Source organism: Eschscholzia californica, unplaced genomic scaffold (genome assembly GCF_041429995.1).
Source record: "Eschscholzia californica isolate CP2 unplaced genomic scaffold, dmEscCali1.0.p SCAF_1, whole genome shotgun sequence".
Classification (NCBI taxonomy): domain Eukaryota; kingdom Viridiplantae; phylum Streptophyta; class Magnoliopsida; order Ranunculales; family Papaveraceae; genus Eschscholzia; species Eschscholzia californica.
In genome coordinates, this window is record NW_028238198.1 from 83,470,851 (window position 1) to 83,483,449 (window position 12,599).

A 12,599-nucleotide genomic window follows, 5' to 3' on the forward strand; every position below is an offset into this window, starting at 1 on the left:
GATACATGAATGATGTGATAAGCACGACAACTGCTAAATGGAACTGTTGGCTAGAATCCTAACTAAACTACTTATTTATACTCAAGTTCAATAATTTTGACATTCAATAGGATCGAACCTAGAACTTCTGTATTGCGCAGTAGATGCACTATCAACTGTACTACCAGTTGTTGGGTTTAGGAAGAACTATTGTTAATTTCTTTTCCCAAACTCAAAAATAACCAACATGATCTTTATATGCACCCACAAAATAAATCATGCTATCTCACTAAATGACACAACCTATAGTTCAACAAAAAAAAAAAGACACAACCTACCAATATTCTATGCTGGACAATTTGACTCAAGAAAAATCTAAGTTGTGGGTGAGATACCAATCAAAATCAAAACCCCTCATTGGTTCAAAATCTCCATTACCTTATCCACCATCTTGATCCAATCTCTCCACCACTCATCTAAATTTCTTAAGAAAACTCTCTTCTTACATACTTTCTCTCAGTCATTCTTCCACAACCACTTCATCTCTGCCATCTAAAACTCTTCTTGACCAATGGCAATGGCATCCCAAGCAACTCTCTTCACCCCAACTCTTTCCACCTCAAAGTCAAACAACCTACCATGGAAACAATCCTCAACTATTTCCTTCACTACATCAAAGCCATTCAAATTCACACCATCAAGAAGCACCATTAAGGCTTCAGCTGCCGAAGGGAAAACAACCGATGCTCCACCCAAAGAAGAAGCTCCGGCAGGCTTTACCCCACCTGAATTGGACCCAAACACTCCATCGCCGATCTTCGGAGGTAGCACAGGTGGGTTGTTAAGAAAAGCTCAAGTTGAAGAGTTTTATGTCATAACTTGGGATTCTCCAAAAGAACAAGTATTTGAAATGCCAACAGGAGGTGCAGCTATAATGAGACAAGGTCCTAATTTGCTAAAGTTAGCTAGGAAAGAACAGTGTTTAGCACTTGGTACTAGATTAAGATCTAAATACAAGATTAAGTACCAATTTTACAGGGTTTTCCCTAATGGTGAAGTTCAATATCTTCATCCTAAAGATGGAGTTTACCCAGAGAAGGTTAACCCCGGTCGTCAAGGAGTCAATCAAAACTTCCGCTCAATCGGGAAGAACGCCAGCCCGATCGAGGTTAAGTTCACTGGTAAACAAGTTTATGATGTATGAACAACATAACAAGTAATGTTTTTAAATGTTTATTATGTGATTTCTAGCAATTACTATTGTTTGTTGTACTTAATTTGTTTTATAAGCTAAATCTAAACATGGATTACTGTATAATTTTAATTACTTTATCCACCATTAGATGGTCTTTGGTAATGTTTCCGTACTTCATACGCAAAATTTTTCAAAAAGGACTTTGAAAGATAGAGAGTCGTCTCGAAAAACATATTAATAAGAGGGTTAGAACAATTTTCAGCAACTCTATCAGAAGATTGATCACAATAGTCACCAAAACATGTAATTCAACTTGAATCTTATCTTACAAACTTTTGTGAAAAATCCAACTCGAAACTAATTCGTAATGAGTTAAAGGAATAACGAGTTGTTTACTGTATCATGAAACTTCAGTTCATCAAAAATTTTGTCAGCCCAATTCCTTATAACATATACCAGGAACCATTTCTTTGATCTGACCTACTTTCTCCACCACATAATTAGCTTCCTTTGTTCTCAATTGCTTTCCAACCTTCCAATCGCACATACAATGTTAAAGTTCAACAACTGTATTTTCCACTGATTGTTTACACTGCAAGTTTTTTTGAGTGATTGACAAAACTTAGGTGGTCTTTTTCTATTTATTCTTATCTTAATCGTCCCGCAAGGTCGATTCTCTAACTGATTGTTTTGTGTCTGACTGATGTGTCTGTCTGACTTGACAAAATAGCTGACTAGTAAAACATAACAAAAGTTCGAATTAAGAGTTCTATTGTTGTAAAACAATCCTACATCGACAGTGAGACAGAACGCGGTGTTGCGGTGCTCCTCTTATAGGTTGAGTTGAGCACCCTTCTCTAAAAGCTTTTTAAAACCGTAAGGCCGAAGTATACCAAATCGGACAATATCAATGGCAGTCGACATGGCTAATTTGCATCATAATAGCTATTTCTTCATGTAATTCATGACTACTATGTGCCGATCAATATAAATCAATCTTACATAAAATATCACTTGTGGATCAAAATGGGTATCAAAAATCCAGTTAAGAATTTACCAGTACGGTTTGAAATCCCATAACTTTACCAGCAGCAATGTTTAGTTCATCATCATCTAGAAATAGCTGGTAGAGAAAGAAAATTAGGTCAAATTGTTTCATATAAGTTGGTGCAAGGAATGAGAGAGAAACAGGAAAGAAGCTTACTACACGATGAGGGTCATCAACTTTTACAAAATTAATAGCTATCTTCATGGCTTCAATTGACGGCTTCCTCATAACAGAAGAATCATCATACTTCTGGTGGAGTAGTAGAAGATTTTGATTCAATGTCTCGAAACAGATAATTTCATCAAAGCAATCTTCTAACCCAAGTCTTTCAATAATCTTAATCGCATGATTACGACGAGAATTTGTGAAAACCTGCAAGTTTTGTCAGAGAATCAGTTAGGGTTTCAAGGGAATTGTGTTCAAAAATTAGGGGTTTAAGACAAAAAAAAATAAAATTGATCAAAGTTACGATTTTTCTCTGTTTGATGGTTCGAAGAAGGTTTTGTAATTGAGGGTCTGGTTCAATTAGTTCAAACGGCAATCTTCCATGAATGAAACTGAAAGAACAGGTGAAGTCAATTCTTCAATTTTTGAATCCTCAAATTTTTCTTTCAAAATTGAAAAAAAAAACTTTGAAGCTTACTTGTGATACTCATCGGTATCGATATCAAATCCTAACGCCTGAAATTAGAGAAGACGAAAAAAGGTATAAAAAGATTCTCTGTTTAGGGTATTCTCAAAAATGAAGATGAAGAAACTAGGGTTACTTGAAGACCAGCAAGAGTAGTTCCATAAGTTCTGTAGAGTTGGAGTCTGATAGTTGAAGATTTATCTTCTGTATATCCACATTTTTGTACAAGGAACTCTATTTGAAGTGAAGATGAAGAATTGATCAGAGACTAAAATTGGAAACAAATTGATATGATCGGGAAGGGGGAGAGTACTGGTGTTACCTTCTATGTTTCGTTCTAAGGCTTCTAGGATTCCCTTATGGTAAGAGTACAAGGTATCATTGAGGTCTATCATCAACACATTCAAATTGAAATTAAATAAAGAGAGAATTTTAGAGAGAGAGAGAGAGTTTTAGAGAGAGAGAGAGTACCAAAGAGGAGGCAGTCGATCGGAGAATTGGTGTTCTGAACAGAGTTTTGGCAGAGATCCTCCATCGGAGGGTTAGATTAGTGAGAGTGTTATGTTTGAGTTTGACCCCCCAAATGAGATTAATTAACAAAATTTAGTTAGTAAGAGTAATTAGTTTAATTAGTAATTTAATTCCGTTGGCGCCCTTAAAATGTAATCTTGAAAGTGAAACCCACCTTGGGTTTAAGGTCAACGGTTCCGGTTTAAATTCCCCGCAGTCGGAGATATCAAAAGGTATTTCTTCAGACTATATCCATCAAAGATAGAAATTGAAAGACAAAAAGAGGGAAATTTACGGTGCTCCGTTATGGCAAGCGGCGGGGGAGGAGGAGGAGGAAGCCAACCACCACCAACGCCGCCGTACCGACCATACAAACTGGTAAAAACCCTAACAGCTCACACTGAATCAGTCTCTTGTGTAAAATTCTCCAACGACGGAAACCTCCTTGCTTCTTCCTCCCTCGACAAAACCCTATTCGTTTATTCTTCCCAAACCCTAGCAATAATTTTTCACTTAATCGGCCATTCAGAAGGTGTTTCAGATCTCGCATGGTCTTCTGATTCTCACTATATCTGCTCAGCTTCTGATGATCGAACTCTTCGAATTTGGGATGCTCATTCAGGTGAATCAGTGAAAACCCTTCGAGGTCATTCAGGTTTTGTCTTCTGTGTTAATTTCAATCCTCAATCGAATTTAATAGTTTCTGGTTCATTTGATGAAACTGTTAGGGTTTGGGATGTTAAAACTGGTAAATGTGTTCATGTAATTCGTGGGCATTCAGATCCAATTACTTCAGTTCATTTTATTAGAGATGGATCAATAATTGTTTCTGGTAGTCATGATGGATCTTGTAAAATTTGGGATGCTTCAACTGGTGCTTGTTTAAAGACTCTTATTGATGATAAACGACCTGCTGTTTCTTTTGCTAAGTTTTCTCCAAATGGGAAGTTCATAATTGTTGCTACCCTTGATGATACTCTGGTAAGTTCTTTAATTGGATCAATCAACTTTCAATTTCTCGCTGTTCATAGCTCATATGATACTGGGTTCACTGTTCATAGTTTTTGCTTAATCTTTTTAAGAAATCTAGTATGGGTAATGGGTGTCTTCTAGAATGAACTAATTGGTGAGGTAACTCAGTTTGGATAATCAACTATGAACATTTGGAAAAACACAGACTGAGTTTAGTTTGATCATATTTACACCAAGAGTTTGTAGAATTCAGATAGTTCATCACCAAAAGGATACCGGGCGGACTGTTAGATATCAACGAACCAGAGTCCCTCTGATGGTTTCGTGTTGATTGTGGAACCGTATTTTATCTAGCTTGTTCAGTTGATATCGATTTTACATGGTTTTCGGTGTCTGTCTTTGTCCCTGCTAGGTGATATATTCGCCATTGAAGTTGGTACCGGGAAGAGGACTAAACTAGCATTTAGAAAATGTATATATCTCACATCTAAATTTGGAACATAACTTTACTGAGAGAAAATGTAATTAACAATCATAAATAAAATTACAAAAGGAACCAAAAAGCTTGAAGAAGGAATAAATAACTCTCTTTCCCATTTTGCCGGAGTTTATTGAACTACTTCTGTCTTCCAAGACTTGATTGCCTGATAGGTGTACTTATGCGATTCTAGTGTTTAACTAATTGCATTCTGATATTGCAATTTAACTAATTGCAATTTAGGGTTAGGTTTTGTGAACTTACGCATTTGGACTTCTACTTGTGTTTTTATTCAAGGCTTCATCCGCATACCTAATTTGTTACTGATACTAATTTTACAAGCTTTGCTTGAAAAAGAGAAGGGAATATTCTAATTATCTTCTTGTATTATAACATAACAGAAGCTATGCAACTTCTCAACAGGGAAGTTTTTGAAGATCTACACAGGTCATAGGAACAGAGTATACTGTATAACATCGACGTTTTCCGTGACAAATGGGAAGTACATCGTGAGTGGATCAGAGGATAACTGTGTCTACATCTGGGATCTTCAATCGAAAAATATGGTTCAGAAACTGGAAGGTCACACTGATGCTGTTGTCTCTGTAACATGTCACCCAACCGAGAACAAAATTGCCTCTGCAGGACTTGATCGAGATAGAACAGTGAGGATCTGGGTTCAAGATGGATGAAGAATGCTCAATTTCATGGAAGGAAGTTCTTCAGAATTTTGACCTCAATAGATTCATGTAAAAAATATTGAACTGTTTTCAAATCAATAAATATACTTGACAGTATTCATTTTCATTTCTTATCACTTCCCTTATGTTCATGGGAGATATGATAATTATGAAAGGAATAGAAAAACTGCATTGTGCCCTAAGTTCTAAGAACAAAAATGTCCTTACACCTCCAAGTGGGGGTCATGACAAGAGGCTGTCTTTCTTTTTTGTTTTCCTTGCGAAAAAGACCTACATATTGTGTTCAATTCACCTACTAGCTCCCAGGAATTGGTACAATTCTCCATTACATAAACAGATTTGAAGAGAACAATCAATCTTTACAAATATTGTTACATAGACGATGAAAGAAATCTTAGTCTTACACAAATGATATTCATGTTAATGTTCAATAGCCAAAATACAAAATTATTGAACTTAATGACTTGACATATCTTTTTCCTACGGAGTAATTATCGGGCTTTATCGACCAAATGTGTCCTCAACACCGTTCGTGACTTTCTGTCTACGCTCAATGATCATATTTGTATATGCCTGCGGAAAAAGAAAATGATAGGTTACAACTCTCTTATTTTTCCTCAATTGGTACTACTATTTCTAAAATAGACAATAAGAAACATCTATATTTCGTCGCTTGATGCCAAAACCTCGTAAACATGGTTGTATTTTGTAGGTTTTACCTTCAAACCCACATCTCTCGCATTAATACATAGAAGGATAAACGAGCATATTAGTTATCTGATGAAGTAAACACGTATATGGAAGCCTTCCACAGAGGTTTACTTCAATTTGAAAAATAGTAAAATCCCACAATGAGTTCTTTCTCAACTCTGAACTCTAATCTCCACATTTTACTCCTTAGATACTAACAACTTTAGGGTATTTAAGATCAAAGAATAGTCATCACATGTAAAAATTACACAAAACTCACAAAGATTGAAGGTCTCATAAAAGGCGGTTAAATATGTTTGATGGAAGTCGGAATAAAAGATTTAACATTTTGAAGTGATATAAGAGGAAGACTACGATAAAATTCACTGCTTAAACTCATACTAACGGCGAAATATTAGGTGAACGATTAGCTACTCATTCACCAAACTAGCAAAAGAGAAAGATTTTCAACTCTTTCCTTTCAATGCCTTGTGTTAGTGCTAGAATCAAATAATTCATCAAATTCATGTACATCAATAATATCATAGAGATTATTAAGAAAATTCAAAAGCATAATGAAGTGTATAGAAATGGATAATTATCAAACCTTAGGATATGCATAGAGAAAAATATACCACCATGCACTAATTAGGGATAGAACTACTCCACTTATTATTACTGAGTGCAGAACTACCCAGCTCCCGGCAATCGCCAAGACTCCAGTAAGAGCTATTGTCCACGGTTGGCACCTACAAGGAAAGTAAAGGAAACGTATCGATTGAATCATGAATATTGGAATATAATACTCTTTTCCTTTTCATTCATATTAATTAAGAAACAAAAAGTATAAATCTTATATCTCATAACACTATGAAAATGTTTAATGAAGTATTCTTTTTCATGGATAATCCTTCCCTTAGGTATCCAAGGATCAAGAAATCAGACAAATACAAACATTCTAAAATACGACTCGAGCCAATTCAGACCACTACTTAAACATGTTGTTTTCCCTAGTAGATTCATCAAAACATAGCCAAATTTCTTGTAAAACAATCAAAGTAGTTGCATTTTGCAGGATTCACATGGAATTGGAAATTCAATAATCACAAAAATTTTCCCAATTTTCCTAGCTGAAATCCCAATATACCAACTCTAATCAAGAAACCTAAGTGAAGGAAATCTTGCATTTTACACTTCAAATTGAAACATCTAAAACAACAACATGAAATGCAACAAAATCATCTTAAACTGAACCTGTATTACAATGTAAAAAAACAGATAAAAGAATAGGTTATACCCATAACTCATTTGAGGAAGAAGAAGAAGAAGCTCACCATGAAGGTTTGGTATCCCAAACAGAGTCATATTCTAGAGAGAGATAGTTCATATAACCATCCATATCATCAACAACACCATTTTCATCAACAAACTGAGAATCGAAAGAGTCTTTCGGGGTGCTTCGAAGAACTACTCTCTTCTTGCAGAATTTTGTTGATTTGAGGAGGTTAATTGAAGTGGTTTTAGGTAAACTAAGAGGATTTGAGGAGTGGGTTTTGAGTGAAAATTGATTTTGAATAATCCTATTATTCAGTGGAGAAGAAATTGAAAGAGGGGAGAATGATAGAGTTCCCATCTTTCTTAAATGAAAGTTTTTAGTCAATAAAACAGATTGGTTTTGTGGGATGCGTTTGTTTTGAGTAGGCACTGGAGAAGAAGACTTGGGGCAAGTACAATGGAGAGATCCACTTTCGAAGTTACCGCAAATTAGATGATGCATAAACACTTCTTTGTCCACCCTCCACTAAAATGAGGAGATGCACTCCTTTTTTTTTCTTTTTTTTCGACACGAGTCATAATATTCATCATATTACGTGGATATACCGTTACTTGAATAAGTCCAGAGCAAATTTAATTTGTGATCTTAGAATTTTTCGCAGATATACAACCAACTGAGCAAACAGTTGTTTCAGAGTCATCTTTTCTCTCTTAAGCTTTATTTTCTTCAAAATTTAACCTTTCGACTTCCATTTTGTGGCAAGTTTACCCATTATATAAGACCGTCTTTTCGCCCCGTTGGGCTTGAGGCTTACTGCTCCATCCTAATGTTCTTCGGCTTTTACTATCAGAAGATACGATTAAAGATCTGCGGTATCTCCACATGCACCAAAGATTTGTGGTATCCTCCACATGCACCTGAGTCCTGTTGATTGTTTCGACACCCTAAGCTAAAGGTATACATTCTCAACAAAAAAAAAAGCTAGAGGTACACAAAAAAATTTACATGGGACCCTGGTTGGTGTTCAAAATCACCAAAGAAGGGAAGGAAGAGAAAAACTAGAAACATTCTATTTTGATGAAATTGCAACTACAATTCTCATTTTTGGATCCATCCAATAAATAGAAAGATATTACAAATCAAGTAAACACAATTTTAAAGTCCTACATTGGATTGAATTGAGGAATAAACTCCCACAACTGATCCATATATGTTAACTACCATCGAAAACAGTAGAATTATATCCACCATCCCCTTGAAGGCATTTACCAATGCAATAGCTCCAACAAACTATATGTGAAGCACGACACGATCTATGCACACAACGGAAGAAGCATAATCCTGCTTCCGCTTTACCCGCCATTAACGCGGTCGTTAACACCGTCATCCAAAACATTATCACCATTACCTTCATTGAACTCCCACAACCATACACCATCTGTTTCATATCCTTTAAGTTTTTTTTATTAGACGGAGAGATTGAGAGACTTGATGGTATGAGGAGTTGAATGGTGATCCTAATTGATCTCCTTTAGCTTGATTCTCGCTTGAAATTTAATAATTATTGGCTATTTGACCCAATCAACTAAATTCAATTAAAGTTTTTAAGACACCCCTTAAAAATTGGTATTATACCTTAACACTTTGATCTAATAGTTAAAGTGGCACATGTGTGAAATGTATGGGTCGATCTACTTGACTAAACTACCCTTATCTCTTCATCTTAATACCTAAACATCAGTCTAAGCAGGTATTTTTCCAGCAACGGGAGCCTAAGAGTTTTACTTTTACCGTATATAAGATGTTGTATCAAATTTAATTATACAAATTTCGTCCAATTCCACTAGAGCATGACAAGCGGGAAGAAAACGATCAACTAGAAGAAATTGGATTTAAGTCCTCGCTGGATGTTACATTGCCAACTCAGGATGCTATGCCCGGTTGGACTGCCAACTCGGCTGGTCGGGATTCGGTCGGAGAAACCGCCAGGCATAGCATCATTTTTGTTTCTAAATCGCAACTAGAGTTTTTGTTCTTTTGTCTTGTGTCGGGCATGGCTGATATAATTTTGTTTCTCCTAGTGACAACTGACAACTATAGGTCTCTTGACAAATCTTTGTAGTGGCGTGTGGAGAATTCAATCATCAAAAAGAAAAGTAAAACTAATTATTTTCCTTTAGAAAAAGGTAAAACAAAAATTAATTTCTCAAAGAATTTTTCTACTAAAATCTTAAAAAAAACTAAAAATAGATCAATCACTGTTCCAGGCGTACAATAGCAAAGAGAAAGCTACACCATTTCCACCACCAGACCTTGTAGTAGATGAAGAACAACAAGAACTCCTTCCACCATCACTACTACTACTACTACTCTCCTCTGCCCATTGAAGAACACTTGAACAAGATGGTGATGGTGATAATGAATTTAATGATGATGAAGATGATAAGCTTTTCTTCTTCTTCATCATCAATCTCTTCTCTGATCCCACCATTTCTGGCCACACCCCTCCATCATCTCCTACTTGAAACACAAAAACCCCATGTCCACCACCACCACCACCACTTGCTACAAACCAATTAAAAACATCCCAATAAAATTCAACATCCAATTCACCAACTCTAATCTTTTCATTTCCTCTAAATTTCCAACCCAATCTCTTAATAACTAAACTTTCAATTCCATCAACTTTCACTTTCAAAACCCCACCACTAGATTCAATCTCAATTTCATATCTTGTTCCTAATAATTGAACATTTGTTGAGTACTTTTTATTCCCAAACACATGTTCACGTTTTGATAACAATGTGGGATCAATAAATGTGCACATTTTTATAGCTTTAATATGCCTTATAGCATCACCAAGAAGATCTCCAAGGAAGAATTCAATTTGGGAATTGCAAACAACTGAAACATAGAATCTTGATTTGGGTTCAGCTGAGTTGTAACTGAATTCAGCATGACTAAAATCCCAATAAACCTTAACTCTGTGTTGCTGATTTTGATGATTGAAAGAGATTGATTTTGAACCAGGTTTGTTTTTAAAGAATGAGAGAGTTGGTGAGGAGAGAGAAAGTGTGAGAGAGAATGAATCAGAAGCATGGATTGTTAGTGAATGAGATAAGTTAGATTTGGACCAAGTTAGGGTAAGAAAAATTGAGGTATTGAAGAGATGGGTTTGATAAATGCAAGTGATTAGGTTTTGTGGTGTTTGAGAATTATTGGTGAGATTGTTAGAGTTGGTGAAACAAGAAGGGAGGAACATGGTTGTTTTACTTTCTCTGTTTTTCTACAAATTTTTTTGTTTCTCACTTTCTTGTGCTTCTTAGATTTAAAATTTGAGGAATTTGGAGATATGGGTATTTGATTTGAAGCTCTTGGAGAGAGTTTTGGATCATTAGAAATTGTGGGTAGTCTGATTTTTGCCTTTTTCTTGTATGGGTTTTTGTTTTTTTAAGGGTTGGGAGGTGCTTGAGGGAGGTATAGAGAGAGAGAGAGTTTAGAGTGAGATAATGAGGTTGGGTTTGTTTTATAGTATTTGGTGGGTATGATATTGATAGGTGGTCTTGAAGTGAAAGTATTTCTATGGATTATTTTCTTGTTAGTTGTTAGGTTTTTTCTTTGGAGTTGGTGGAATTCATTGGATCCTAAGAAACTGAAATCATCACCAAAGGCAAAGTTACCTTACACTGTGGGCTCTTGCTTAGCTTGAATTGCGCTAGGTTTAGAGAGAGAGAGAGAGAGAGAAATGTCTCCTTTTGGGAGAAGCTTTCAAGTAACATGTCATGGAAGTGAGCTGGTTTTCACTTTTTAGACTTAAAGAGTATAGTTATTTCCAACGGCCAAATTGCTAAACAATATTGTAAATGAAGTTATTTGATTCCTCCATAATTTAGAATTTCAAAAAACTTTACGATCGATCTTAAAAAAAATCATACTAGAGAGATTTGTAGTTTTACTACAACATCGTGTGAATAGATGTGTCTGCCACAAGAATCTACATCTTCAATAACAATTATTCGGGTATGGTTTTATTTTTTTCACTCTTATAGAAATTCGATGTTTCACAAGTAAATAGGTGAGTAATATAATTGTTCTTAGTTTCTAAAGAAGGTTCTCTTTACTTCTTTTTTCTTGTTCTTTATTTCTTTTTGCCTACTCTAAAGTCTAAAGTATAACCATCAATTCATACAAGACTTTGAAGGTGAAGAAAATTATTTGTTGCTACCTTGGAGGCACTCAATCAACATTTTTTTTGTTGAAATGGCACTCAATCAACATGTTTTGTAACATCTGTTTAACACCAAATAAGGTTATGATGAGAAAAAAAAAAAAAAAGCAAAGAATAACCTCTTTTCAGGAATGGCTATTTTTTAAAAATTTTATGGGCGCCCCTATTACTTCCCACCCTCACATGAACACACCACAAAATTTGGCAGTGTGGTCGCGCCTATAGCAATAACAGTGGCGTCTACATAATAAGTACACATTTTTCTGTGTGAATCAAATACATGTGCCATAGACACATAAATTGGCTTCAAGACAACATAGAACACTAATAAATGACCAAACAAATACGACTATTTTTAAGATAATCAAAATTGTCAATATTCGACAAAATATCTCAGAAGATAAGAATCAAAGACAGCTCAAAAATCTCATTTTGGGAAGATCAATGGGCTGGATATTTCTTGTTGAACACAAAATGAATAAAATAAATTCAGAACATATTTTCCATGAGAAAGAAAACAAGCTGAAGTGATATCCTTCCTCTATCTTAAATTAAACGTGTAATCTTCTGATTTATTGTTTAATCGTGCAGATTAACTAGTATGTAAACTTGTATCGTGGTATCTTACTTTTGGTTCCTTGGTGCTATCTTACCACCATCAACCATTTTAATCGTATCCATCTCCAACACAATAAAAAAAAAAAACATTTATAGTGTGTTTGATTGCAGGATTCTTAAGTACAATTCCTATCAAAAGTGGGATTTAGTAGGAATCATGAATCCTTGGTCTGTTTGGCTACCAAGAATCCTAAGACTCTTGAATCAAGGATTCCTAATTCCAAAATTTGTATTGGACCAAAATCCCACCCTACCCCCTAAGATTTGCTACGA

At 35.3% G+C, this 12,599-nt stretch overlaps 5 protein-coding genes across 6 annotated transcripts; 2 read left to right on the top strand and 3 right to left on the bottom strand.

Annotated features, from left to right (window-relative positions):
* The first annotated feature begins 477 nt into the window (after positions 1 to 477).
* Positions 478 to 1,297, top strand: LOC147570117 (photosystem I reaction center subunit II, chloroplastic-like). The gene has a single exon (XM_086656694.1). It carries the CDS (start codon positions 551 to 553, stop codon positions 1,181 to 1,183), a length of 633 nt encoding a protein of 210 aa, XP_086512820.1. The 5' UTR covers positions 478 to 550; the 3' UTR covers positions 1,184 to 1,297.
* A 90-nt stretch (positions 1,298 to 1,387) lies between these two features.
* Positions 1,388 to 3,450, bottom strand: LOC147570118 (uncharacterized protein C24B11.05-like). Of its 2 annotated transcripts, XM_086656692.1 has the most exons (9): positions 3,325 to 3,450; positions 3,176 to 3,241; positions 2,990 to 3,087; positions 2,866 to 2,903; positions 2,692 to 2,779; positions 2,379 to 2,594; positions 2,232 to 2,297; positions 1,571 to 1,706; positions 1,388 to 1,531 (listed from the first exon to the last, which is right to left on the bottom strand). In XM_086656692.1, the coding sequence occupies exons 1-8, from the start codon at positions 3,386 to 3,388 to the stop codon at positions 1,605 to 1,607; spliced, it is 738 nt and encodes a 245-aa protein (XP_086512818.1). In that variant the 5' UTR covers positions 3,389 to 3,450; the 3' UTR covers positions 1,388 to 1,531; positions 1,571 to 1,604. The 2 variants fall into 2 exon arrangements, with proteins under 2 accessions (XP_086512818.1, XP_086512817.1); XM_086656691.1 differs by having other exon boundaries at positions 1,388 to 1,706.
* On the top strand, positions 3,231 to 5,611 carry WDR5B (Transducin/WD40 repeat-like superfamily protein). The gene is made up of 2 exons (XM_086656690.1): positions 3,231 to 4,344; positions 5,215 to 5,611. The coding sequence occupies exons 1-2, from the start codon at positions 3,670 to 3,672 to the stop codon at positions 5,503 to 5,505; spliced, it is 966 nt and encodes a 321-aa protein (XP_086512816.1). The 5' UTR covers positions 3,231 to 3,669; the 3' UTR covers positions 5,506 to 5,611.
* Positions 5,612 to 5,823: 212 nt separating this feature from the next.
* LOC147570120 (spindle pole body-associated protein) lies at positions 5,824 to 8,049 on the bottom strand. Its single transcript, XM_086656693.1, has 3 exons — positions 7,539 to 8,049; positions 6,812 to 6,953; positions 5,824 to 6,087 (listed from the first exon to the last, which is right to left on the bottom strand). Exons 1-3 carry the CDS (start codon positions 7,979 to 7,981, stop codon positions 6,016 to 6,018), a joined length of 657 nt encoding a protein of 218 aa, XP_086512819.1. The 5' UTR covers positions 7,982 to 8,049; the 3' UTR covers positions 5,824 to 6,015.
* Positions 8,050 to 9,626: 1,577 nt separating this feature from the next.
* Positions 9,627 to 11,176, bottom strand: LOC147570121 (uncharacterized). Its single transcript, XM_086672644.1, has one exon. The coding sequence runs from the start codon at positions 10,740 to 10,742 to the stop codon at positions 9,732 to 9,734; it is 1,011 nt and encodes a 336-aa protein (XP_086528770.1). The 5' UTR covers positions 10,743 to 11,176; the 3' UTR covers positions 9,627 to 9,731.
* Positions 11,177 to 12,599: the final 1,423 nt, after the last annotated feature.